At 58.6% G+C, this 27,253-nt stretch overlaps 7 protein-coding genes across 7 annotated transcripts; 3 read left to right on the forward strand and 4 right to left on the reverse strand.

Moving 5' to 3' along the window:
* Positions 1–3,053: 3,053 nt before the first annotated feature.
* BKCO1_3400034 (uncharacterized protein) lies at positions 3,054–4,178 on the reverse strand (the record flags this gene model as incomplete). Its single annotated transcript, XM_020274651.1, has 1 exon — positions 3,054–4,178. One exon carries the CDS (start codon positions 4,176–4,178, stop codon positions 3,054–3,056), a length of 1,125 nt encoding a protein of 374 aa, XP_020129303.1.
* A 6,109-nt stretch (positions 4,179–10,287) lies between these two features.
* Positions 10,288–11,340, reverse strand: BKCO1_3400035 (l-xylulose reductase; the record flags this gene model as incomplete). The annotated part of the gene is made up of 4 exons (XM_020274652.1): positions 10,288–10,570; positions 10,625–10,973; positions 11,030–11,240; positions 11,302–11,340. The coding sequence occupies 4 exons, from the start codon at positions 11,338–11,340 to the stop codon at positions 10,288–10,290; spliced, it is 882 nt and encodes a 293-aa protein (XP_020129302.1).
* A 1,556-nt stretch (positions 11,341–12,896) lies between these two features.
* On the forward strand, positions 12,897–16,631 carry BKCO1_3400036 (platelet binding; the record flags this gene model as incomplete). Its single annotated transcript, XM_020274653.1, has 1 exon — positions 12,897–16,631. The coding sequence occupies one exon, from the start codon at positions 12,897–12,899 to the stop codon at positions 16,629–16,631; it is 3,735 nt and encodes a 1,244-aa protein (XP_020129305.1).
* Positions 16,632–17,431: 800 nt separating this feature from the next.
* BKCO1_3400037 (fpd1 benzoylformate decarboxylase) lies at positions 17,432–18,341 on the reverse strand (the record flags this gene model as incomplete). Its single annotated transcript, XM_020274654.1, has 2 exons — positions 17,432–17,990; positions 18,058–18,341. 2 exons carry the CDS (start codon positions 18,339–18,341, stop codon positions 17,432–17,434), a joined length of 843 nt encoding a protein of 280 aa, XP_020129304.1.
* Positions 18,342–18,896: 555 nt separating this feature from the next.
* On the forward strand, positions 18,897–20,299 carry BKCO1_3400038 (peroxisomal nadh pyrophosphatase nudt12; the record flags this gene model as incomplete). Its single annotated transcript, XM_020274655.1, has 3 exons — positions 18,897–19,014; positions 19,092–19,532; positions 19,596–20,299. The coding sequence occupies 3 exons, from the start codon at positions 18,897–18,899 to the stop codon at positions 20,297–20,299; spliced, it is 1,263 nt and encodes a 420-aa protein (XP_020129234.1).
* Positions 20,300–21,443: 1,144 nt separating this feature from the next.
* BKCO1_3400039 (uncharacterized protein) lies at positions 21,444–22,752 on the forward strand (the record flags this gene model as incomplete). The annotated part of the gene is made up of 2 exons (XM_020274656.1): positions 21,444–22,070; positions 22,153–22,752. 2 exons carry the CDS (start codon positions 21,444–21,446, stop codon positions 22,750–22,752), a joined length of 1,227 nt encoding a protein of 408 aa, XP_020129233.1.
* Positions 22,753–25,510: 2,758 nt separating this feature from the next.
* On the reverse strand, positions 25,511–26,441 carry BKCO1_3400040 (phospholipase carboxylesterase superfamily protein; the record flags this gene model as incomplete). The annotated part of the gene is made up of 2 exons (XM_020274658.1): positions 25,511–26,202; positions 26,369–26,441. 2 exons carry the CDS (start codon positions 26,439–26,441, stop codon positions 25,511–25,513), a joined length of 765 nt encoding a protein of 254 aa, XP_020129323.1.
* Positions 26,442–27,253: the final 812 nt, after the last annotated feature.

The raw sequence follows: 27,253 nt of genomic DNA on the forward strand, positions 1-27,253 counted from the left end.
GTCGTGAGCAGCTCACCGCAGCAAATCACCGTGCACGTTGCGAGTCAGCAGAGCGTTCCGTTTTTGGCCGCTAGCCCTGCGTGCTCCGAAGCCAAGTGCTGACGCTGATGATGCTGATGATGCTGATGCAACGGTGCCGTGGCCGTGGCTGCGGCCAGCAAAAAGTGGATGATCGGTCCGTATCACGCTGTCACGCCGAGATCTTTGCACTCACGAGCCACGACACGAAAGCAGCAAGGCCAGCTGCATGCGCGGACAGCGGTGGAGGCAGCCCGCATGCTTGCCCTACCACGGGCGTAGGCGAGGGCGTGGAGGAGGCACGGAGGGGAAAGTGGATGTGTGGGCTGCAGCAAAAAAACAGCTACTTGGGACGGCGAAACCACGGCAAGGCCGAACCCCGAAGAGCATACGGACACGGACTAGTAGTTAGCACGCAGCAAACCGCAGCAGCGCGACGGAAGGTAGAAATGCACGGACGACTATCCAAAAACGTCTATGAGATCTGCGGCTGGCGGCACGTTTTCGCAGCCGTCTACTGCTCATTTTGGTGCTTTTTGCTAGCTCATGTGGCTGTCGCCGGCGCTTGCGCACACTGCCCGTACGCTAGGCGGTGCTAGCGGTGCTCTGTTTGGTGTTGGAAGCGCCAAACCACTCGCTGGCCTCGTATGTGTCTGCCCGCCTCGTGGGATCAGCTATCGCGGATACGATGCGATGGGCCCCTTTTGTTCCACATTTCCGCAGTAGCAGCACGATCGTCTGGCGCGAAAAGAAGGGTCCAAGGCGACAGCAAGTGCCGCCGGTTCTATCAGCCCTACCCAAGACACCGCCCACGACCCAAGGCCGCTAGTCGGCCAAGCCCGCTCCTAAACACCACGCTTCCATTGCAAATCATCCTGCCGTCCGCCAAGGAGCCCGATGCCGCCGCCGTCCGCGCCAGCGGCTGACCTAGAGGGGGATTAAAATAAAAATGACGACGATGGATTCCGTGGAATGGCAGGCTGCATACGTCATCTGCTGCCAAACCTCGTGACGAGCGCCTGCTATTTTTCGAGGCAGGCAGGCTGCGACGACGTCGAGAGGGAGGTCCGTGTGTGATTGGTGGCCTTGCCACCGCGGTCGTCCTGGTTCTTCGTAGATTGCCATGATGAACAGCCATGGCCGAATGGCCAATTGGCGGGGTCGGCGGCCCTGCCCGCGCAATTAATAGCAATGCGCACCTTGCGATAACAGAGAAGCCGAGTCGGCGCATGATCTTCATGAGCTGCCCCGCAATAGCGCTGGAGTATGAGATAGAACGCAAGCATGGAAATGACCGATCCAACTCGCGCTTCCTCCGCCGTACGTGATGAGATTTGGATCCATGCACCATGGCGAAGGAGGGTTGGAATCGCCGAGTGCTATTCGCCGCGGCCATGCCGGGCCCGCTCCGAGCTTCCGCCCCTCATTAGTAGTACGTCTGTCGCTGCATCCGAGGAGCCGCGCGCACCCTGCGTATCATCATCACTTCCTTCTCCCAGCCCCCCCTTGCTGCTCGCGCGGGCGGGCGAATGAGAAAAAAACTTGAAGCCATGGAGGGGCAGGGCTCTGGGGGTTCGCATGCAAGGATCGCCACCAGCGCCTCGCCATGCAAGTCGTGTTGCGCCGCAAGGAGGTCGACGGTCGACGGTCGACCACGCCGGCCCGGGGCGACGCGTTGGGGCAACGAATGGTAGAAAATTTATGCTGATGAGGGGCAGCTCCGTTGCTTTGAACCAACCACGTGTGCTTTCCACGGTCGAGTGCGCCCACTTGGCCTGCTTAGGGAAGGTGGGGATGCTCTCGCGTTCTGCTCTGTTCTTGTCGTTGGCAGCCAGGCATTCCCCTTCGCCGCCCCGGTGTCTGCCTGTGCTCTGCTAGACCAATGCACGCAAGAAGTCCGCGCGCGTGCACTTGTGCTGTGCGGCGTGGCTGAGCAGGGGGTCGATCCTCGCTCTTGGGCCCGAAGATGATTAGCAGAGGACCGCGCGAAACTCGTACGACCTGCCCGAAAACGCTCAGTCGAGGACCCGATGGCGTGTACGAGGATAGAGGTGCATCTGCCGGGGAGTGAAACGGTGCTGCGCGCTTTCGCCGCCCCGTCGGGGAACTAGGTCGACGCTTGACGAAAGTGGCGGCCGGGAGATCTGAGATGTCGACCTCCGTTGAACAACGTTGTATGCCTTGGTTTGGACGACCGGGATGCCGTGCGACCTGTCTTCCCGCGTTGGCAGCAAGGTACTATTGAGAAGGTTCCAGGGCACCCATGGAAGAAACGCGCCCTCGTGATTTGGGCATTGAGCCGGACGAGAAAGTAAATAGACGAAACGCTTGATAAGACACGCATTACATCATCGTTCTGGCACTTTCTCGCAAGCCAGCAAAGCCTTGGTGACGCAGTAACGATTGCTCGAGATTACTCTAACGACGAGTTGGTATATCTCCCCATGTACAATGGACGAAAGGTACGCTAATGGGTGACGGCGTAACAGTTCAAAAAAAAAAAAAAAACAAGGCCTGGGAAACGCAGCGTACAGCACCACCACACACAGGACGATGCTCTGCTCCAGTCAGAGTGCTTAGATGTCCCCAGGTATTCATTTTCCCAGGTCCGGACAAAATGAAAATTTGGACTTGAAGTGCCTACAAAGAACGATTCGCTGCAAACAGATGAGACGACAGGAAAAGACCGAGAAGTGTGCTAGGAAATTACGAGGAATCAGAGTTGGACAGATAAAACAAAAGTCGCCGCCGATAAGACTAGATGAAAAGTGAACGCCGTGCGTGTACCCAAGAGCCGCAATGAAGAGAGCCCAATGGTGACCAGTGTGACGAACGCCGATGCAAGGAAAACATGCTGCCAAGCGATTGGATATAATCAAGGAAAAGACGCTCTGAAGTTTTGACTGCAGCCCGTAAAAGAGTCTGCGGAAATGGTATAGGAAAAAGCAGAAAAGCCCTCATTGCTCTCATCTCGAATCTATAACTCTTGGCCCCGTGGTGTGGTAAAATGGGTATAATGCTTTTGGTAAGGTCGCTCAATCGCTGTCGTCGTCAGGGTTGGCGACGAACAGCCTCACGGCTCCGCTCATCGTCATCGTCCTGTCGTCGACGCTTCCTCTCCGCCTCAAATCATCCGACGTCTTGTGCGTCTGTGCCGCCTGCGGCTCGTGTTGCGGCATTTGCCCCAATCCTCCGAAACTGTTCTCGCGTTCCCCAGAACTGCCGCTACCGGCGGAGAGGCCGGTGTCCTGGCGTTTGGGGAAGTATTCACTCGTTCTTCTTGCGAAACCGCCCTGCATCGGCGTCTCTCCTGCCATCATGTCTGTCGGGCTGTTGCCCTGGCCGCTGGGTGGTGTGCTGCTCGTGCTATTCCGAGCGCCGGAAGGACCGACGTAAGAGTACACCCTACGCCCCGAACCAAGGGAACTGCGCCCGCTGCCGCTACGATTGTGGAGATTGTTGACGCCGTTGCTGTCGTTGTCGCTGTCGCCTTCGTCGACTTCGCTGGCGCTCAAACGCATGGGGACGCCGTTTCCGGAGAGGGTTGCAGGAGCGTAGAGAGATGCCTTGGGTGCACCGTGGTGCCTGATCTTGGAGCGGACGCCGGCAGCGACGCCGGACGACGAGGTCGAGGTCCTGCTGTTGGTGTGGCCACCGACGACTTCCATGGCAGCACGCATCTTGGCCGCACGCTGCTGGGCGAGGAGCCGTGGGTCTTCAAACTGGGAGCGATCGCACCAGACCGTCGCCTTCTGGCGACGCATCAAGGCGACGTAGCTGGAGGACGTTTGGCTGGCAGTCGAGCGGCCCGAGGACGAGCGGCGCAGGTCAGAGTTGCGGCGGGCGTTGCCAGCGCCGGCGCTGGTGCTGGTCGAGGAGGTGGAGGTGGTGGCATTGGAGAGAGTGCGGCGGGTCTGGTTGGTGGTGTTGTATTGGGTCATGGCGGGCTGGTACTGAGGAGGGTTGTAGGTGAAGTTGGAACCAGGCTGCTGCGGCATCTGCGGGAAAACGGAGCTTGAAGAGGTGCGAGTGCGGGTGTGTGCACTGCGCTGCTCATTGGGGACGATCTGAGTCAAGGGTTGCAGGCCGGTCGGAGGCACAGGCTTCCTGTGTGGCAAACGTACGGCCGGCGGTGCGTAAGAGTCCACCATGGCGGACATTGTAGATCAACGGCGCGCGAGCGGACAAAGAAGAGGCAGGGATGGGACAGCACAGCGAGATTGACGCGGTCGCGCGCGTCTCTTAGTATCACGGGCGCTGCACGGGTGGTGGAACGGGCTAGGCGAAACGGCGATGGGGACAGCGGACGGTCCGTTTCGAGGAGATTGTGAGGCTGAGGCTCAGAGGTCGCGGGCTCCGGGCGGCTGCTCGCGTTCGCTTCGTTGTTCACTAGTCGGGAGATTGGGTGTGGATCGGGCGCTCGGGGGCGGCGCGGCCGGAGAGGTGCGTGCTGGCGGTTCAGGGTGGCTGCGCCCTGAAGAGCAGAGCGGGCGGAGGCGCGGGTTGCTGTGTGGGCGGGCAGTTGGCAGTCGGCAGCGCGCAGCTGGCAGACGAGGCGGCAGGGCGACGCGGTTGTATATAGCTTTCGCTTATATCGCTGGCCCGGCTTGGACAGCAGTAGCGCCTGTCGTACCATCGACGAGTGGTATCGGAAGAACGGTCGCAGCAAAGAATGTCAGCCGCCCACGCCGCCTCACGAGCACGCTACGACATACAGGGAATCACCGCCCTAGCTCCTGCGCACGGCCCAGGCTGTGATGCCGCTGTAGGTTGAGCGCGTTCTTCCGCAGCAAGAAATGGAACCTTCACGGCCAGCGGGGGCTTCCTGGCTCGCCTACCTGCAGCCTGCATCGGATCAGCTGAGAAGGGAGCGCGATCTTCGCAGGCACGCCTGTATCATGGCGGCGGTACGAGCTTGCCCCCCCAGCCGTGAGCCCGCTCCCGCCGCGCCGCGCTGCGCTGCGCTGCGCTGCGCTGCCCGCCCGCCCACCGCCCGCCATCTGTTGCAAGCACCGCGCTCCCCACAGCTGAAACCACGCCGGTTCCACAAAAATGACGACGCGGCCGTGGGCGTCCCAGAGCTCCAGACTGCGCGCGCCGTTTGCTCGTCGACGGCCGCGGAGGCGGCGGCGATTTGTTGATACTTCGGGCGCCTTCATCGGCCGATCTGGAGCCCCACCGGCTTCCATGGATGGATCCACACCGTGGTTCTCGCAGGTGCCGGCGGGCCTCAACACCAGAAACGCGCCCATGCGCTCTCCGCAACATGCCTCGGGAGCTTGCCGACGCGTGCTGGCGTGCAGGGATGCTGTCCAAGGAGCAAGCGAGTTGCGAGCCTGCTCCTGCCCGCCTGCTCCTCGCTCCTCCAGGTTTTGGCCCATGGCACATGGCATTAACCGCCTCCCAGACAAACTCATGCGGTGGCCCTGCTCCGCGTGCGACCAGGGTGCAGCGCATTCGAGGTCTTTCCAGGCCGGAAGCGGTCCACTCGACGCGTACTCTTCGATCTGCTCCTTCGCAGCTGGAGGCCCCCCACCTGCGACTAGTAGAGCTGCCTCCCGCGCCCTTGCTTCTCGAAGATGCTTGGCCGTCTCGGACCTCACGCACTACTGTCCTCGTTATCTCTACTTTTTCTGCCGGCCCCGCGGCTGCATGGAAGATCTGCCCACCGGCCATCCATTAGACTTTGCCGCCTCATCTTGTGACAGCCCCCGCATACCGCAATTCTGCAGCGTGCCGCACACCGGGCGGTTGGAGGTGATTGTGAAGCTGCAAGCCTGCTCGCAGCGTCTTCTCCGCCCACACCCCGCCTGGGAGCACGACGCCACGGCAGCAATGGCCGGCGTCGGTCCCAGTTCCTCGAAAAATCCCGCTCTGCAGCCCGGGCTAGCCCAGCTGCGGATGCATTGGATGGATGGATCCACCCTGAAAAGAAGCCGGCTTCTAGCAAACCTCAACATCTGGGCTTTGCCTGATCCGAGCTATCGCGACTTCCCGCACCAAGCCGGCGTGCTGCAGACGCCGCTGCTAGCCCGCCAGGCCTCCCAGCTAACCCTCCTCCTCCTCCCACCACGGCGATCGCGACATGCATTGCTGCGCGCCTCATGCAAGATCGGACGCCCTCCACAGCCCTCGTCTGCTCAAACCCGTCCACGGCCGTCTGTCAGCACCGCACCACGACGCGTCCAACGCGACAAGCGCGCCCCTCCCAACCGCATTGCAGGAGCCCGCCGACGCCGGTGGCGGCGTGCCAAATTTGCAGCAGGACCCTTAAAATGCCCAAGCATCGCGACTTTTGCACGCCACCCGCGCGCAGAGGCCGCTCTGCACACTCGTCGCCGTAGGGCTTACCTTTCCGCTGCCACGATTGCCTCAGATCCCACGGCCGGTGGAACGTGAGGGCGCCAGCGCAGGAGAGAACAAGTGCCACCTCGGATAGATTGAGGCTACTGGACCCTGACGGTGAGCCTTGGCCCGCATCCGGTAGCATACGAGGCTGGGTGACATTTTCTCTGGGGCTCACCAAAGAAATGGCTTGGGTCAGTTGTGCGACGGTTTCTATTTTTGCACGCCGCCGTGGTCTCCCCGTTTCGTCCGGAGACTCCCCCAAACGCACTGCTTGGCACTCGTCAAGCGCTGCGATGCATTGACTAAGGATCGCTGCACTATAGCGGTCGGTCATTTTCCTCGCCACTCGTGCCCTCCTATCTCTGCTCGCACAGTCCCATTTCGTCATCCCTACGCACCTCCTTTAGCTTCAGGCACTCCCGCTCCGCGACCACCAACCGGATTACGTAGCTCGGCTAAGCTCGCTCGACGTAACCGGCATGCGTGCAACCCGCCAGCGTCATCTGCAGCTGCTCTCCTGCATCCAGCAACCAGAAATTGCCCGGTCCATGCCTTTCCCAGCCGCCGCCACCGCATTCTAGAATCTCGCCTATGCTCCCGTGCTACCTGAGCCTTCTCTGCCTCTTCGCTCCGAGCAGCTGGTACAACGCTCCCGCAGCTCGCGCGTGCTGCTCGCCCGCGCAAACGGGATGCCCGCTTTGGCAGCTGACAGTGGCATGCACGGCCATGCGTCGGGCACGGTGATACCCACCGCATTGTTCGGCCAGCTGAAAGAGAGTGGAAAGCGCCGGCCCCACACACAGCAGACCAGGCGAGCAATCCGTTCGGCGAAGTCCATGGCGGTCCTGCCTCCGCTGCCTCTTTGAGTCGTTCGGTGAGCGGGCCAGTGCCGGCAACGGAGAAAGCCAATGTTTCACCGCAGTTCTCACAGTCAGCCTTTTCGCTCCTCCCTGCCTGCAGGCCGGACGCCCGACGCAGATCACGGGAGCTAGTCAGTCAGTCGGGTCCATGTGGCTGGCTCAACAAGCGTGCGACGGTGCTCCACCAAGGCCGCTGTCCCCAGCTTGGCCCCGGATATGCTTGTCGTTTATTTCCATCGCCGCTGTCGGAGCCGGAAGAAACGTGCAGTGCTTCGGAACCCGAGACGTTCCTGCATCCTTCAAGATCGGATCGGAGGACATGACAACGAACCAGCAAGGAATGTGGCGTTGATCAATGAGGCAACCATTCGGTCATGTCCACTGTAGGTCTTCGTCGTATGTCCGCGTCCAACCGTTGCTTTACCCTATCTTACCATGTACTGTCTGTTGCAATGTTCAGCAGCCTGGGCTCATCTACTGCATTACCACAATCGTGGTGGTGACGAGCGGGGCTGAGAGTGCAGAGCACGTCGTGGATTCGACGCAGGGGCAACGAAAATACGAATAAGCCGACGAGTTCAACAGCCCTGCTTCGACTTGTCCCCGCGGAAACTGCAAAGCCACCCGCCATAATCGGACCGCCACGCCGTTTGCATCGTGGCTCAAGCAATGGGGCGACAGGTCCTAGTTTTGCTTACTTACCTACGCTTGACAGCATGGGCGTAGCACGAAATAGGCGAGATGCGGATAAACAGTAGTTACCACAGCCCTGGGTTGGGATCCTCCTTGACCTTTTTTTGCGGGTCACCCTGCTCCTCCGCACTTGCGCCGAAATCTAGGAGCAGGAGAAAGATGGTGGATTACTAGTTGAAACGTCGACTTGGTGTACGTCTCCGACAAGTCATGGTTCCTTAGGTAACAGAAGCTTCGTGCTAACAGCTTTCCGGACATGCGATTCCCGACTGGTGTGATGTTGTGTCTAGTAGCTACCGATGTACTGGAAAACCGGAGAAGGCTCCGTAACCAGAGGAGCAATTTAGGTACCTGAGGCAAGAGTCCTAGTTTTCCGCATGCAGAGCACAACTTGTACGCTCTGATCACGACATCTTGCTTGCCGTTGTCCCTGTTAACCCCTTTGAGTCTAGGCATGCCACGACGTCCCGCAGACGCCAAAGAGAAAAAGAAAGGAAAAGGCGGTGCACGAAAGCCAATCAAGAAATATCATCCTGCATGCTACGATCCTCCCCTTCATTGGTCGGCCCTGGGACTTCTTTTCTTTTTCCAACAGTATTTGGAAATGCTACAGAACTCTCCCGGCTGTGTCTGGGCCCTGACGCCACACCGCGCCGCGCCGCGCCGCAGCACAAGATCCCCAACCCCGCTCCCCTCCATCTTCCCGTCTTACATTTTTTTTTTCGCGCCCCCGAAATCTCAGATGCGTTGCACGGCGCGACCACGTTGCAACTTTCCGGTGGGGTGGGCCGAATCTACCCAAGCAGCCAATCCATAGTGTTGGGACAGGTTGCCGCTCTGACTAGCCCACGGAACAGTAGGTAGGCTCAAGCAAAACTCTGATTTTGGGTCCCGAAATCCAGTGGCCCATGCATACGGGGTCGTTATCGCGGTGTGGCTGTTCCTATACCTGGCCCTGCTGAACTTTCGCCCCGCTCCGCACCCGCCGTTGTCCCCGTGTCCGGATGCTCCCGGTCGAGGCGTTTTTTGCGCCTTTTATTTGCCCCCGATCGTCCCTCTAGGATCCGAGAAGGGGCACTTGGTATCAAGTGTCAAAGCAGACGGGATGGACTGGGCAGTATGTGCGTTGTTCCCAAGGTGCCGAAAGAATATTCTAGAACCCGCCTGGTGTAGCAAAATTCCAACACAGTGCACCCAGCACAATTTCTGAGGAGCTTTGTATCTGAGCTCTAGGTGACCCCCGAGTAAAAAAAAACTCCAAGGGGCCGATAAAAAAAAAGGGCAGACGTCCAGGATCCCAGGAACGGCTCGTGCTCTGCTACGTCGCACGACATACAAAACCCAAGATCCGGCGCGTCGGGGAAATTTTGGGTTTGAGTTTGGGCTGGAAAGCGGTGACGGGTGACCGGTGCTTAGGGCTGTGTGTAATAAATTCGTTCATGAGCACAGTGCCTACGTAGGCTCGGACCGGTCAGCCCGGCTACCCCGTGCTTTCAAGCTGGTCAGCTAGATAGGGTAGGTGGGATAGCTGTCGTGGGACGAGGTCATAGCTTCTTCGTGCTGTCTCTGACGTTTGCGTGGCGTTTGGATGGTATAGCCGTAGCGGTCGATCAATTCACATGTGTGTGATGAGAGCCACTTCTTGTGATTTTCATTCCGAGTTGTTCCGTGAAGGAAACGAAGAACACAGAACTGCTGTCGTTATGTGTCCTCTGCAACCCAAATTGGCTCGAGACACCACAGGCTTGGTTCTGGCAATGAGTTAATCCGATTGACCTATGGTTATAACAATGGCGACACTATAAGGCTAGATTAACATTACAACACCACGAGTAAGTCGGACCGGACGGCGAAGCGCTGATCAGAACGTCAGCGTACGACAATCGTTTCGACAACAAGACTGCCCCCACAAGAGTTCCGTCCCCATCAATGTTGCTGTACGAGGCGAGCTGGTCTCACCAAGAGTCAGGAGTCTGATCACACCTCAAACTTATCGAATCACTCTCATGATGCCAATACATGCAGCTGCTGCAACGCCCCACGATTGCTCCACAAAACCCCGCACGTCAGCATGTGAACACCCACGGCGGCACAACAGGTCGCAAGATTTCTACCTCCCGAAAAGCTCTTGCCTGGATAAGTTACACCGCGATTGCACGGAGGTAAATACTGCAGCAAAGACCAAATCGGGATGAAGAAGATGCTTGAAGCAGAAGTGGTATTTTCATTTCGCGTTAAATCTTATCTATCAAGGCGAGAGCTAAAAAGAAGAGCACCGCCCTCTCTCGGTTAGACCAAGAGAAATTTTGACTTTTCATATCCAGGTATGTCCATCCAATCGTTACGTCAATAGCAAAGAACGCTTCGCTTAAGGGAGGGCGTAACCACCGTCGACGATGATGTCAGCACCGGTGGTGTAGGAAGAGGCGTCGGAGGCGAGGTAGAGGTAAGCACCCTTGAGCTCGTAGGCCTCACCCTCACGGCCCATGGGGATCTTGCTCTTCCAGATGTCCTTGGTCTCCTGGGGAATGAAGTCGGAGATCTCGGTGGCCATGTAACCGGGGGAGATGGAGTTGGCGCGGGCGAAGTTAACCCACTCAACGGCGAGGGAGCGGCAGAGGTGGATGACGCCAGCCTTGGCGGCGTTGTAGCTGGGGATACGGTCAGTAAACTAATTCTGTCCGAGCTGGTGTCAGGGCACTTACGCAGCCTGGAGCTGGGGAATGTTCACGATGTGGCCAGACATCGAGGCGGTGGCGATGAAGCTACCGTAGCTGTAGTTCTCGAGCTTGTTGCCGTTCAAGTCGGTGCCCTCCTTCCACTGCCTCCTCCAGATCTCGCCGACAGCGCGAGCGCAGAAGAAGGTGCCGTCAAGGTCGGTGGAGACGACCTTGTGGTAATGGGCGACCTCGCCGTCAATGGCGGCGCCCTGGGTCCACGGGATACCGGAGTTGGCGACGAAGATGTCGAGGCGGCCGTTGAACTCCTTGACGATGTCGTAGACCTGCTTCTTGACGTTGGCCTCGTCGGTGACGTTGACCTGGTAGGCCTTGCCTAGAATGGCGTCAGCCACGGCATCCATCAAGGTGCTATAGTGGGGCGCGACTCACACTTTACGCCATACTTCTGCTCGATCTCGGCAGCGCGCTCGATGGCCTTCTTGTTGCTGTTGTACCAGATGGCAACGTTGGCACCGGCCTCGGCGAAGCCGTGGGCGACAGCCAGACCAATACCAGCGCCGGCGCCGGAGACAATGGCGGTCTTGCCCTTGAGGGAGAAAAGAGGGAGGACCTGGTCCTGCTTGGGGGCAGCAGTGTTGTTCTGGTGCACAGCGTTAGCTCCGGGCCCTTCCGACGGGCACGACGGGCGGGGGGCAACGTACGAGGGAGAAGACTCCGTTCTTGATGGCGCCGTCAGACATGGTGGGAGTAGTTTGGGGGTGGGAAAAATTAAGTGAGGTTGAGCGGTCGGGTATCAGAGTGCAATTGGATGAGATGGTAGATGGGAAGATGGAGAAAAGCAAGCAGAGGGCGCGGGACGGGCAGCTTTTAAAGGAGGGGTCGGTGATCGAGCTGGAGGGAAGCTCTGGGCGGATGGCGGGGCAGATGCGTTCATTCGCAGACCATCGGCCGCCCGCCGGTGGAGCCCGGGGACACCCACGGCTCCAACCACGGCCCCTGCTCCCTCCCCTCCGGCGGCGATGACGTGACCCCATCGCCAGACGACTGCGAAAGTCCGATTGCCAGCAGCTTTGCGAGCGCAATTGCCTCCGCCGGGCCGCTTGTCGCGCGCTGCGCTGCTCGCCCGGCGACGACAGAGCCCCGCTCTTGCTGGCTGGAACTGTGCCGCCACTGCCAGGCCCGCCCACGGCCGCCTGCTCGCGACTCTGCGCGCGGGGCTGACCAAGCCCGGCGCGTCCAATGACATAACCGCCCATTCGCCGCCAGCGTGGCCAGACGGGGGCCTCGCCTCGCCCGCCCGTCGATTGTGTTCGTCTTGCCCGATCCGGCGTGTCGTTTGGGCGACGCGCAGCCAGCGTCGCCGATTTACGGCGGCCCGGGGCCAGCATTATTGACTTTGCGACCCCTCCCGCCCTGTTGCTCAACTCGCCGCGAGCCGCCCATGCATGGCGATGAATCGGCTAGCTTCGCGCGTTCGACCACTGCCGGCCGCACATGCTCGCCTTCCGCCTGCACGCGCTCTCGCACCTGGCCCTCCCGGCACCGCGGGCCCGTTGAGAGCCAGGTGAGAGCTGTTGCCTTGGCCCGCCAAGAACGATCCGCTCCATCCCCTCAACACCTCCCTCCAGCTGCACACCACACAATGCATTGCACACGGCCTCCGCCGTCCCGTGGCTCCATCGCATGTGGAACACCGCTCGACATGCGCCCTTCGCCGTGCCACCTCGGCCCACGCTTTGCAAGGCCTCTGCCGCATGTGCTCCTCACTGTGTGCCCCAGGCCGCCACCATGTCTCGCTCCATCCTTGGTAGGCATTGAGGCTGTAGCCGTCTTATAGGGTACATTTCTCCCAGCCGCGTCGCCGGTGAATTGGATTTCCTATCCCTTGCGTTCCTTGTCCCCATTGTTGTGTGTTGGTTCATCTGCTCTGCGACTGCATTCCTCGCCCGTTGTTTTCAAGACATTGCATACCAAGCTAGATCTAATTACACGCCACATGTCGTCTCCCCGCCGCCTGCATTTTGCCTTTCCTTTTCCCGGTCATGTCCCTCGTCCTATGTGCTGCTCTGTCGCCGTCTTCGTTTGTTGGCCGTTGTTGCCGCTGCATCCAGGAACCCGCCGGACCCCATAACTCGACTTTGCCACGTGCTCGGCTTTGATATCAACACTCCAGGATCGAGCCCGCGGACCGTCGCCCCTATCTCAGGGCATGCAGGCCGGCCGCTGGGAAGGGGCTGTGTAGCGACATCACGACTGCGTACCTCCCTCGAGCCATCCAAGGACCACTGAGCTCACAATGGTGGGCCTTCTAACCCCCCGAGATGGAACACGCCCAGCTACGATACCTCCCGTCGTGTGGATAGCCGTCGGTGTAGCCGGTGGGATCATTTTGGTTGCCCTGATCTGCATGATCTTTCTCCTTGTTCGTGCTACTCGTGCCCACAAGCGGCTGCTGGCAGACTTGGAGCAACGGGGCATCAGGCTTGGTCAGCAGCATGTCCAGATCGAGGGCAATGGCGTCACCAAACCGCGTCAGGTGCTACGAAGAAACGCCTTTCTGCCTTACAACAACACCACTGGATGGGGAGTTCTACCATCTAAAGAATCCTTTGGACAGTCTTCCCTCAGCAAAGCCCCACGGACGAACCAGACCCCGGCAATCATTGAGCCCGTGTCGGAAAATAATCACAGTAGCCACAAAAAGGTGTGGCCATTCCACAAGCGTCGACATGGGCCCAATCACATCAAGATGGAGCGCATCAAGGCCTCGAGGTTGTCCGCAATCATTGAGAGTCCCAAGCCAATGCTCGATATTTCCCCACCGAAGATGCAAGAGCAGGGAAAAAGGACGTCTGACGGGCCGCCCAAGCTTACACTCGGTCCCATGCCCGACTCTCCCATCGAGAGACTGTGTTCCGCGTCATTCGGGTCAAGCAAGCCAAACTCTGCCCCGGACCTGACTAGCGCGTTACGGCCGGCGCCGCTCTTTAGCAGCAGTCCAGTACCTACGTCTTCCGGCAGTGCAATTCGGTCTCCCAAGCGGAGAGGTAGATCGAATTCAGTGCCCTCGATCTACAGCACGCATGAAGCTACCAGAGAAATCCATCCAAGCAATGGGTCACAGAAGCTGGGACGCAACTTCAGCTTGATATACAGACAGTCGGGCTTGGCTCCCGAGAATCCAGTTCCTCCGCTTCCATTGAGGTTTGGGCATGCAAGGTCTGTCAGCAACATGGACTACAGTCCATCCAGACGGTCGGCATCGAGCTTTGAGTCTGCTACTAGCTCCATCCTTGTGACTGCCAGTCCAGACACTCAGCGAAGTCCACATGCCAGGATGAGACAAAGCCCGGGCCATGAACTGCACAAGTCCCTGGTATTGAAAGGACCACGGCCATTACCTCAGCTGCGAGCACGCAGCAGCACTGGAAGTTCGAGCCCACGACACTTCCGCGATGAATCAATCCGGAGCAACGTCGCGCAATTTGCCGTAGACATCGCATCAAGCGGCCATCATTCATGTAACGGCAGTCCCGAACCAAAGGCGGACGGGAGGCTTAAGATAGATAGTAACAGTATGGGCCGTCTATCTCAGCGCAGTCGATCGAACAACAGCTTAATGGGCGGTGCACCTAGTACTCCACGTCGCAATTCGCGGACGTTGGTTTCCTCAGAGGGGTCACCCATAGAGCATTGCCGCTTCGCCACCCACCAAGATCTGGGAGCACATGAAGGAACTTTGGCACAGCAGCTTTCACGAACTTCCACAAACGCCTCGTCATCTTGTAGCAGCAACGGGAACCCGTTCCGATGGGATCCAGCACCCATGCAATCAGGGAGGTCGAGAACGAGTCCGGAAAAGAAGAGATCCCACCGCCGCCAGAACTGCATCCGTCTGTCACTCACCACTGGGCAAGTTGTTCCGCCTGTGAAGCCTGAGGACCCTTCAGTCATGCATGGGATCGAAGAGGAGCCTGGATCGATGCACAAAGCAAAAGCTTCCAAGGATGGTGAAATGATCAGCTTGGATACGAGGCCATTGCCACGACCGCCAAGTATCAGCGTCTTCTCACCGGAAATCCGTCTCTCGCCAACAACAATTCGGGCATCGCTAACGCAAAGGTCTCCCACGCTGTCTTTGACCAAGTTCAATCAAGAAAACTCCGACGGTTCTCCACGCTGGCGTGGCTCGGGAATTAGCGGCAGCTCTGCTTTCAGCATCCAAACGTTCCCCAGTCCTGCCATCACTGACTGCTCGCAACCCACTTTGGCAGATTCTGAGAATGATGTGATTTCTGGCGCTGGTGCCACGGACGAGTACAAAGGACCCAGAAAGCGGGACTACAAGTCAAACTCCCCTCTTCTCAACCATCCCGTCCTAAATATGCCTTCAGCACAGGTTGAAAACGAGTGCAGACCCGTCACTCCACCCAGCCAAGAGCGCAAAGCTTCTCAAATGGACTCACCTCCTTGCTCCCCGAAGACGCTTATGCTGAACTCCCTCGAGACCACCCCGGTAGACCTTTGCAAGAAGCCAAAGCTGAAGACGTCCACACCACCTGTACCCGAGCTACCCATGCGCAATCCTCGCCGCAGCAAAGAGATATCGTCTCCCACGCGCGCCGGACTGACGGGCCCACGCACCGAGCCCGGGCGCGACCTGCGCAAGACGGTCGCAGCGCTCCGTCGCATGAACTCGGACGCGGACGACGACTCACGTACCAGCCGTCGATACAGGCAACTCGGGCGCGAGGCGACGAGCGACAACCTGACGGGCGAGTTGGAGACCAACAACAACAAGGCGGGAAGCGGTGGAGGCAGTAGCAGCATCATCAGTAGCAGTGATAACAACAACGGGCGGAGGAAGTACGCCAACACCAAGGTCTTTTCTTCCCCTAGTAAGCACTTCGTCCCCGCGAGCACCTACTCGCTCGTTCTCGCGCCCTCGCCCCACCCCAGCGTCGCACCGTCCACCATGACGACCATGTCATCCACCACGGCCGACTCGATAGCGGCCGCCAGCTGCTCAGCCTTCTCAGCCACCACCGGCCGCACCAGCACGACGACAGCGGCGACGGCGACGACGACGACGACGACGACGACGACGGCTGCCACGCCCCCGACATCCGCAGCCGCCATCCAAAAACCACCCGCATTCGGCCTCGGCCTGAACTTTGGCTGCGGCGGCGTTAGCGGCGGCGGCGGCGGCGGAGGCGGCGGACTCGGCTGCAGCAGCACGAGCAACAACAGCCTCGCCTTCTCGACGGGCAGCAACGGCGTCCACAGCTTCCTCGGCTACGGCGGCTACGGCGGCGTCGGCGGCGACGACAGCTGCACCAGCCTGACCGACCTCATCCTCGCCGAGGACGAAAACATCTTCGGCCGGCGCGAGCTCGAGATGGCGAATCATCCGCTGGACGGCCTCGACCTTGCTCCTCCTCCTCCTGTTGCTGCTGCTGGTGCTGCTTCCTCCGTGCGTAGGGGTGGTAGTAGTAAGGTTTGGGAGGATGGTGGTGGAGGAGGAAGAGGAGGAAAGGGGAGGGAGGGGGAGGAGGAGGATGGTGATGATGATGAGAAAGGTTTTTGGGAGAGCCCGAGCGCGAGACAGCAGAGGGAGATGATTGAGAGGAGGGAGATGAGCAGTTGCAGCAGTTTGAGCGTGTATGCTACGCCGTGTGGGGGAGAGGAGGAGGAGCAGCAGGTGGAGGGGATGATGACGACGTGCGGTGCTGGCGTGGAGGATTATGTGTCTGCTGCTAGTTGTGGTGGTGGTGGTGGGAGGGCGAGCAGCGAGTTCTTCGATTCTGATGCTGAGAATAGGACGCCGACGGGGAAGAGCGGCGGTGGTGTTACCGTAGTAAAGGAGGAGAGTAAGAAGAGGAGGTGGACAGGAAGGGGCGGTGGTGGTAATAGCGGAGCACGCGACAGGCAAAGAGAGGTGTTGGCGCCCAAGGTGTTGATTTCGGTCCAGCCGCCCAGCGAGCAGAGTACGCCGCGGAGCTTGTATGACTCGGATGGGTTCTTGAGGTAAGTACGCACGTCGCGTTATGGGGGGTTTGGGGTGTGCGTGCGGAATAGTTGTGGATGCATGTTACGAAGTGGTTGATTGTATTGTCAACCGTACGGCTCTGACGCCATTCCATCTCTTTTTTTTCTCCCTCTTCTTTTTAAGCTCCCGTTTCTTTTTACCTTTTCTTTTCAAGCTTTCCTTCGATCTGCTTCTCCATCTATCGATGGGACCATCAGACAGGTGCTTTTCTGCCTGGACTCTCAGGCCATTCTCACATTATTCCTCCCTTATTCCCTTCTCGTTCTCGATCGACGCATTATCTTTTCCCTCTCTGCCACAACACGCCTTATACCAATATTCTCGCAATCAGCAAGTTCTTACAGGATGCAAAATCTCATCAAGCCTGTTGTTTGTTCCCTGTTGTTATTGTCCTATCACCCTCTTCTTACTACAAGTTGTACAAGCACATTGTGACTGCGTAGCCATCACTCAAATGGCCAGTGGTAGCTAGCAGTAGCTATCAGCAGGCGTTAAACTCATCGTAATAGTAATTGACGGAAGAACCTTTCGGAACAATTGAAAGACTGTGCAACAGAAATTGCGGGTATCTCAATTGATGAAGTGAATTTTTTTTTCCAACGTCACGAATGACCTCATTTACAGTGGTCTCTCCTTCGTTGACCGCGCAGCCAACCACGTCGCCGTCAAATAGACTCACACTGTCTGCATCCCTTGGAATGCTTCATTACCGCACGATCGAGCATACGCGTAGCTTCTTGCCCTCCCTTCGCTCATCCTTTTTTTTTTCCCTTCCCATTCCTCTACTCCGTCCTCCTCCACTTAGTCTCCTCGCCGCTGGCAGCGGCGCCACCCTCGCCGCCATCCTCTCGTCCAGCTTCTTCCTCTCCACCGGCGCTGCCCCCATCCTCTTCGCGCGCGCGCACCGTCCCAGCACCAGCGCCCAGCGCACCTCCGCCAAAGCCAATGAAGTTGCCCTCGGCGTCGACGTGCTCGTGAACGTTGTCGCTGGTGATCCAACCGCCGGCGCCGGGCAGGCCGCCAATCTGAATGTCGTCGTCGCCGCCGCCTCCCTCGGCTTCGGAATCCGAGTCGGCGGGGTCGGGGTTCAGGTCGGCGCAGGCGGACACGGCGGCGAAGAGGGCGGCGGTGGTGACGGATGAGGACGGGACGAGCGTGGCTTCGAGGGTTTGGAGGTCTTCGTCTGGGGTGAAGTCGGAGGCGTTGAGGGATAGTTGCATGTAGAGGCCTTGGGTTTCGGGGCCGCCGGGGAGGGTGAGGCGCTGGATCGCGTGGAGGGTTATGTCCGGGTAGGAGAGGGAGACGCCGGTGGAGGTGGTGGGGGAGAAGATGAGGAGGTTTCTGTTTGGTTTGGTGAGAGAATGTGAGTAGCTGTGTTTGGGGGTTGATGTGGCAGAGAGTGACGTACTGCGAGGTCACCCAGACGTCGAGGCTGGGGATGATGACCTGGGTGTTGGTGGACTCGCCATTGGCAGTGGGGCCATTGGTGCTAGCGGCAGAGGCGGCGCGCAGGTCCAGGAAAAGGGATTGGCCTTCGAGGTCGGCGTGCGAGACAACGAGCTGCGAGTTGGCGCTGTGCAGATGCAAGACAGGCTTCGCACCGAAGAAGGTGCCGGGAGTTTGCGACTGGTGCTCTTCCAGCGAGGTGAAGTCGGTGGCGACCGGCGCGGTGGTGAGCTTCTCGAAGGCCATGTTTGCGTGACAGTGGTTGGTGACGGAGTGGAGGAGGCAAGGAAGCGCAGAGCGAGCAGGAAGGCTCAGGCAGGCGTCAACACAAAACTTTATCGATAAGCAACGCCGCGATTCTAATTGCCGCGGTGCCGCGCTTCGATCGATCCGGCTGCCAGGCACCGACGCGAGGGACCCGTCTTGTCTGCAGAAGTCACCAACCATGGTTACACCGCGTGGTCCCTACACGATCGCCAGCAGTAGGTATGTACCTGTGTCTAGATCCTATGTCTAGATCAACAGCGTGCGAATCGCCGGTCGGCATTTGAACTGCTACCCCGCGCTCCGTCGGCGGACCGAGCTTGCTGCCGCTATTGGTAATCAAGCGCCCCTCAATGACGAATTGCTGCTTAGGTCCGCCACCATTCCTTCTGGGCCTGCTGTTATCATCACCACCTCGTCCCGTTCTTAAGCCGCTGGCGCACTGGCTCTACTCCTAGACCCCTGAGATCCGCGCTGGCCGAAGCTCAGTGCATGCAATTGACCTCCTATCTCGAACAAATCAGCCTCCTCGCGACCATGTCCGGCAGCGGCAGCAAAAAACTGGCCATCCCCGACCTCCCCGAGCCCGCCCACGCAGACCTCGACTCGATGCTCGCCCGCAAGTTTGGCAAGGAAGTGGCCAACTACTTCGCCGGTTAGCTTCCCAAACATGTCCGCCCCGCAAATACATATGGGTTCCCGCCATCAAGGTGCGCTGACGGACTGTGCTAGGGTCGCCGCTCAACCGCGTGTCCTTCCTGCGGCCCGATACGACTTTCCTCTCGCAAGCCCTCAAGCACGACACGTCGCGCTTCATATTATTCAAGGACCTCAACCCGCTGGTCAAGTCGGCTGAAAAGCTTGCGTACGTCTCGTACAAGGATGTCGAGCCTGTGGTCGGCGATCCGTACCATGCTACCGAGGATGACATCGTGAAGCAGTTCAACTCTTCGGCCTACCGCGCACAACTCATTTTCCTCGGGCTGGACGAGAGCAAAAAGAAGGATGGCTTTGCGTACAAGGAGCACTACGCCGGACAGCCTTACTGGGCTCTGGACGTCACGCCTCGCGCCAGCGTGACCGAGGCGGCCGAGGCTCTGATCAAAAAGGTGGAGGGCGAGAGCCTGTACTTTGCACAAGGTCGGATGCAGCTGTCCCTCGTCGCGGCCGAAGGTATGTGGTAACTTTCTACTCCAGTGCCCACGATCTACCACTCACGCTTCCCGTCGCCGACAGCCGCCATGTACGCCGAGGGCCGGCACCTGCTCGACTGGAACTTGCGCAACCCGTACTGCGGAGGCTGCGGGCACAAGACGCTGTCGACCAACGGCGGGTTCAAGCGGACGTGCCCGCCCAAGGACCTGGCGGACCGGGTGGCGGACGCGCCGGACGCGCCGGACCGGCCGCCCTGCGCGACGCGGCACGGCGTGTCGAACCTGAGCTTCCCGCGCACCGACCCCACGGTCATCATGGCCGTGGTGTCGCACGACGGGCAGCGCATCATGCTGGGCCGGCAGCGCCGCTGGCCGCCGCACTGGTACAGCACGCTCGCCGGCTTCCTCGAGCCGGCCGAGTCGGTCGAGGAGGCGGTGCGCCGCGAGGTGTGGGAGGAGAGCGGCATCCACCTCGGCCGCGTCGTCATCCACTCGACCCAGCCGTGGCCTTACCCGGCCAACCTGATGATTGGCGCCATCGGCCAGGCCATACCCGACGGCGAGGCGATCCACCTGGGCCATGATGCCGAGCTGGAGGATGCGAAGTGGTTCAGCTTCGACGAGGTGCGAGAGGCCTTGAGGATTGGGACCAGCGGGTTGGGCGAGGACCCTGGCCCGGAGTACAAGCCCGGTGGCTTGAGACTGCCGCCGTCAACGGCCATTGCCAATCAGCTCATGCGTGCGGTGGTGCTTGGCGGGTTCGTCAGCGCGGAGGCGAAGATTTAGATGCGGTGTTGATTGGTCCAGAAGAGGTGGAAGCTGACAGGTTGGGAAAAAGGCATATTCACTGGACATTTCGGTTCTGTTTCTCCAGGAAGCACCTTTCTCAGAATCTAGTTCGTCCGCGCTCTGTGGACCAAAGCAGATATCTCAAGAGAGAAGCTTATGAGGGCATCTCGAAGGTCTTTCGGCATAGAAGAATTGCACTGCGGCGAGCGCGCTGAAGACGAACCGTAGAGAATCTAGATTGTATTTCTTGACAGCGAGGACTTGAGCTGTTCTTCCTAGGCTACAAAGCCACCAAGAGGCTTACAGGGAAAAGCACCGGAAGATGCCACGGTCAACCGAAGGTCCTGAAAGGATTCGGGAGGAAGAAGCATCCTTGGTGGTGTGGCTAGTGGGTTATGGGTTGTGGCTTGCGGCTTGCGGCGTGCGGCGTGTGGCTCAAGCTGGGCAGGATCGGGAACGGAGCGCGGGAAATCAAAGACATGGGCGAGCGTTTGTCCGGCGTCGCAGCCCACAGCGCCGAGCGTCATGCCACGTGGGTGAACGTGGTGGCTTGCGTGTCAGATGGGTGGCGCATTCATCAGCTGGGAAGATTTAGGGTGAAACATACGATACAATCTCCGACGAACGCCTACTGCGCAGTAGCGCTGGCCGCCCGCGTTCTAGCCGCCTTCTCGAACGGGGACAGTGCGCTGGAGCTAACAACACCTAAGTACGAGGCCGGGACCGTTTGCAACCGCTGCAACATTTCCTTAACCCAAAGCGCTCACATGAGGCTGGAAACGATGCTCCGCCGCACTAGCCTCGCCCCCGTCCACGTGAACGGCTCGCCCGATCGTACGAGCTTCCGCGGTCCAGACTGATCTTCGCCGAAACACATCTGGTGGCCCGACGCAGACCTTGGCCGCTCTTTCCCTCCCCCGCTGCAGTTATAAGAGTAGACCATCATCTGAAACACACCAACACCCGCTCACCACTGCTCCGTTTCGCTCTTTCGTCTTCCGGCTTCCGTCTCACTCCACCCGCCATCACAGCACTCCTTGATCACAACCGCAAGGACGCAAACAACCCTTGACCCAAAGAAAGAGCGAGGGACCACCATCTACAAAGAAAACACGAAAACGCAACACACACCACAGCCAATATGCCACACTCAACAGCACCACCACCACCACCAACATCCCCCTCCAATGATTCATCCCCCAAGCCCCCCCGCCTCCCCATCGAACTCTGGATGCACATCCTCTCCTCCGTCTCGGACACGGAATCCTTACCGGGCCTCTGGTTCGCCGCGCGCGCGACGTCGCGCCTGCTGCGCGCCGCCGCCGAGGCCGCGTTCCCCGCCGCCCACCTGCGCCGCTGGCTGCACGTCTGCTCCTTCCGCATCCCCCGCGCCACCCTCGCCTTCCACCGCCTCCGCGTCGCCGACGACGGCGACAAGAGCCGCCGCGCCGTCGCCGTGCTGCGCGCACAGCCGTGGAGGGGCTTCGAGGATAAGCCGCCCGCGAGTCCTGCGGCGTTTGGTGGCGCCGGAGGTGAGGGCGCCGGGGTGGGGAGCGAGTGGGCGGAGGTGCTGAGGGAGGGGGCGGAAAGGGGGTTTGGGGATTATATGATTTGTTTGAGGGGGGTGGTGCAGGATACGGAGGTGTTGGGGTGGAGGGTTGTGAGTGGGGAGGGGGACGGCGTGTTTGAGGTTGAGGTCGAGTGGAAGGGGATGCTGGATAGGCTGTTTGGGGAGGAGTTGAGGGCGAGGAGGAGAGGGGAGGTGCTGGTGAGTGGTTTTCCTCTGTTTCTGTTTTCCTTTTTTTTTTTGGGTTTGACGTCCTGACAACGATATGCTGACTGTACTCAAGGCGAAGCGCTTCAAGAAGGATCGTGAAGACAAGTGGGCTGTCTATGGCCCCGAGGTCATCAACGATCAGCTGCACTTCAGGACCTTTGAGGCAGTTTTGCTGGGGAACGAAAACCATCGGGCGTATCAGAACGGGTATCGCGATGCTCGGCGTCAACGTATCGAGCGGTGGATTCGGCGAGTCGAGAGTGACCCGGAGAGGGCGTACGCCCTGCGCAAGAAAGAGATCGACGTGGAGTGGGTGCCCAACTTTCGGATGAACGCAGTGAGGGAGCGGCTAGAGAGGAAAATGGTCGAGTGGGGCGAGGAGCAGTACCCACAACCTCAAGTCATCAGGAAGAGGCTTCTGGAAAGCGACGTGCCGATGAAGCGTGAGCTGTGCACGCTGGACGTTGAGCTCGCAACCGAGGAAGACGGGTGGGCACATGGCGACGAAGTCGAGCCAGAGAGTTATGCAGAGGTTGGTCTACTCTGGAAAGGCCGGACGCCAGAAGAGGTGGAAAAGCTCATGCGTATTCGCGCATATGCCGCTGAGCTGAACCCCTTGCCACCCAGCAAGCGTCGAGCATGCCAAAACGGATCCGGAGCCCTCGAAGAATGATGCTTGGATCCGCCGGATTCATGGTCCACACTTCTGCTCATTAAACAGCCGAGCACCCAGCACCGATCCGAGCTGAACTTCTTCCAGCTCTCTATGGTGAGCATCCTGTCACCTGCTGACTGGACTCGGCCAAGGACACCACACTCTTTCTACGTGGGTACTTTGATCCGATATTTGGACGAATCTGTCTTCGATCGATACCCCATCAATTTGCGGGCATCAGATCCGATTACCCACGCAGATATGACTCCCGAGATAGGGAAACGGAGCAGTACAGCATTGATTCCACAATTCTTATCATCAAGGCAGAACATGCTACAACGATTGGAGATCTGGCAGATGGTTGGTTGGAGAGTGCGGTTGAGGCTGCAGAGGAGTCGCGATCTCTATGAACGTTCCTCCCGATTGGGAGAATAATAATAGAGGGTTGCCGCTAGATATCGAAGACATGGAGAGGCCAACGAAGCTGGCTTACGGGGAAAGTAATGACCAGTCACATGCGTCGTTGCTTCAAGAGCCCTCGTTACAGGCGGATTACCTCTAAGAATGCCATACTTTTCCTGTTCTACATGTACGGAACATGCTAGATGGCCTATATTCTCTTCTAGGGTATTTAGAATAAGATGTAATGCGATGATTTTTAGAAATGTCCTCGACTCATGCATGTTCAGGCCATTTCCAAGTAGTAGGCAATTAATTAAGTGACATCATGAGCCGCCGAGAGCATCATCACCACTACGACGCAATGTCACCCAGTCCATCCACGCTGTTATGCCTCGTGAGTAGGTATCTCTGGATCCTCACCTCTCAAAGATGCTAAGTCGGAGACGGGGTTCGGTGCCTCTCCCTGTTGATCTCTTGGATTCATCCAACACCACCCACATCGGCCAACAACGGGATCCGCAAAAAGAAGCCCATCAGACAACACTGATAAGGACGATCTCGCCAAGAATTATGTCGGCACGACCCTGTTCCTTCAAATGCTCCAATCCGAATTGCTGATTTCAATCCCCGGAGCGTAATCACCTCAATTATCACGCGGAGCAGAGCTACACTTTCCGGATGAAGTTCCCAAGAAAGCACCTCATGCAGAACTTCGTTTACGCATTATCAATCTTTCCAATCAAAAGCTTTAGGCTGACTTTAACATGTATTTTGAATGCATAAAACACATGTATGTTCAACCGTATGAAAATCTGGGATACTTTTGCCTTCAAGATGATTCGTAACACATGAAGGGAATCAGAACTTTTCGAGATGCGTCTTTCATTAGTCTACTTCGCCTGAGTTCAAATCATTAAATAGTAGGTAGCATCGAAGGGCGCAATATCTTTTCAACTTATGTATCGCTATATAAATCTTTTTAGCAGTCAGTATAGTATCGCCGGCGTCTACATTCCGGCATAGCCGGTTTGTGGGCGTCGGCGATTCGTACTCATACTACATCCATGCATCTGCGTTCGACTCCCGTACACACTCGCAATTCGCAAAAAATTCTGGAGGGCTCAACGGACAGAGCCTGCTGACCGGGATTTCTGCATGCTCCTCCGGGGAGCATGTAGTTTTGCTTTTTTGCTCCGATGCTTCTTTGAATGTTTTCTTTTTGCGTTCCCTTTTGCTTTGATCTTTTAGATTCGAAACCGTTGGGTGTTTCCTGGCTGCCTGAAGCAAATTCTGTTGACGTGTGCGTGGGTGGTAACCATTGGTAGCGAGTTGCGGTACCGCGGCGCGACAGCGCATACCACCACATATTTAGATTATTCTTCACTGACTTGTCTGTGCTCTGTATATTCTCATAGCATTTAGAGATCCTCTAGCATACAGAACACCCTATTGTAAATCACCACTTATTTGTCCGTTGTGGTTAGTGTTTGCGTCTAAGCTGTCCTGGTTTAACCTGCTCGTCGGAGGATCTTCTCTCTCTTGTTAGCCTCCTTTGACTCTGTTCTCTGATTATGACACGTTACCAGTATCTACTACTGCTATGTTTGATGTTTTTCCTGGATAAGAACAGTACTTTACCAGCTGTCCCACCCACGACGCATCTTCCTCCTTTAGCCCTCGAACTTTTGGAGGCGTTAAGGAGTATATTGGCAATATTACACGGATATAGATGTCGCGGAGTTTTTTGCCTTGGTTTTGCAGCTCACCTCTTGGACTTATCGATATCTTCGATGTTAAGCCCGCGTGCATTTACCTACTATTTCGAATGAAAAGTAAGACCATGCCTCTTTGACTTATAGAAGAACGTTGAAGGCCAGCATACGCATCTGTCTGAGAATGAGATCCCCGAAATCTGTAATCCTTGTAGAATAAAGAGGAGCCCTTCTGCAAGTGCAGCTCTGCCAATCAGTGGCGTATACGACTGTTAATCCGGCTCCCCTTCGGATCTACAGTACTTGTGCTGAGCTAGCCAGACATGCCGCCAATGACTCTCATCTCGAAGTGTGAAAAAGAGGTCAAAGTCATACCTTGATTTTCTCACTAGATGGGAGAATGAGCTATAAATCGTCTTTCGCGGAGCATGGAAGGGCTGATTATTGGCAAAAGTTCGCTGTAGCAGTACTTGAATCTTTCGCAGTGACTGCTCTGACCCTGGACATCCATATATATTCACCTTTTTGCTCTGTTTCTAACAAAATTGTCCTGAAGCAGCCGCTCGACGTAGGCAGTCCTACCATTTGCCGCATAGAAACGCGTATCGCGATCATGCCCAGAAGGGAGGCATTGTACGGGTATCACCCATGCACCGTAGCGCCTACGAAATCTCCACCGCGCCTTCGGGCACGCCCCTGGTGCTCTTCAGCCTCCTGGCGAAGAACTGCATGATGGGCATCATCTCGTCCCTATTGCTAGGCATGGCGTCCCCGACACGCCTCCACTCCTTGACCTCGGCGAACTCGAAGCTATCCTTCAGCCGCCTCACAGCGCCGTCCGACACGCCCGAGCCGCGAGCCGCCTTGCACAGCAGCACAGGCGTCTTGAACTTCCTCCCTCCCTCCCCCAACGACGCGGCCGCCGGCATCGCCCCGCCGACGCTCACGACGCCGCCCAACTCTTCCTGCTCCGCGCCCGGCGTCTTGCCCAGCTGCGCCGCGACCTGCAGGGCCGCCATGCCGCCCTGCGCGAAGCCGAAGAGCACGACGTCGCGCGGCGCGTAGCCGCACTTTTGCCCGAGCACGCCGCGGACGACGTCGTCGAGCAGCAGGCGGGTAGCGGATTTCTCAAAGCCGGCGTCCGGGTCCATGTCGCCGGTGCGCTCGTCGAACAGCACGTCGTCGCCCCAGTGGAAGCCGCCGAGGTCGAACGGCAGCGGCGCGGGCGCGCGCACCGCGACGCAGCACGTCTCGGGCAGCGCCATTTGCGCGCCGAGTCGCGCGAAGGGCGCGTGGGTGTCGCCGAGGCCGTGGAGGAGGACGAGGACGTTGGTGGGCGGGTGCGACGGGGGTGCTGGTGGGGGGGACCGACGCGCGATGAGGGGCGCGCGTGGCGGTTAGCGCGGGGTGCTTGCTGTTGGGTTCTGTGGGGAGGACACGGAGGAGGGGTTTGCCGGGCCGGGTGTGACGGAGGTGTGGCGGTGTGCGGATCGGGGTTGGGGTGGGGGAGTAGGGCTCACGAGGGGTTACGGTGACGGTGATGGTGGAGGGGAAGTCCTGCGCGGTGGGCAGGCGCTTCGTGGCGGGTGGCATTGTTGCTGCGTCAGGGGCTTGACCGGTCGGTTGGCTGATGTGAAGCTGTGGATGGCGGTGGCTGGCGGCGTCTGTTCAGCCGTGTTCAGGTGTCGCGAGTGGGGTTATCTTCGGCAAGGTCGGGAGCTTGGGCGCGCAGCCGATGACGGTGGGTGGCCGCGTCGGCGGGCGAGAACAAGCTGGGTGGTGCGTAATCGCGGTGGAAGGTGCCGAGAGAGCCGTTTCAGACTGAGCAGTTGCTCTGTTGGCGAGCTCGAGGTGGCGCGCGCGCGATAACAAGCCTCGCCAAGGCCGCCAAGGGTGATCACACAGGCTTAGATGCCGGCTTGGTGAAGCTTGAGGGTGCTCCGTGCGCCCGGATCGTCGGCACGCTGCTGCTGTGCTGCCAGTGCTGCCATGGCATTCACTCGTGCCGTCTGCGGCAGTGGACAGCGCACACAACCTGGCTGTCAGCGGCGACAACCGACGTGGCCGTGGGCCATTGCAGCAGACTGCGAAGGGAGGCCTCTGATGGGTCCAGCAGGCTTGCCCTTCAGCTGAGTCGGGACCCTGGCATTCCTGGCGTCTCGCCGGGAGGCGGCGCCCGTATTCTCGCTCTAACGCCCGCTAGTGCGACAGCGCCCCCGCCGACGACCCATTGGATCTCCAGGCACCTTGATCATGACGCCGTCGTGCGAGCCCCTCGTTCGCCAGCCTGAGCTGCAGTGGGCCTGCCCTAGCCACTTCATTCGTTCACGGCCACACCCAGCCCCGCGCTAGGTTACGTGGAGCTCTAGTCCTATGACGGAGCTGTCATGCCGCTTGCGAGCAGC

Source organism: Diplodia corticola (assembly GCF_001883845.1).
Source record: "Diplodia corticola strain CBS 112549 chromosome Unknown scaffold34, whole genome shotgun sequence".
NCBI lineage: Eukaryota > Fungi > Ascomycota > Dothideomycetes > Botryosphaeriales > Botryosphaeriaceae > Diplodia > Diplodia corticola.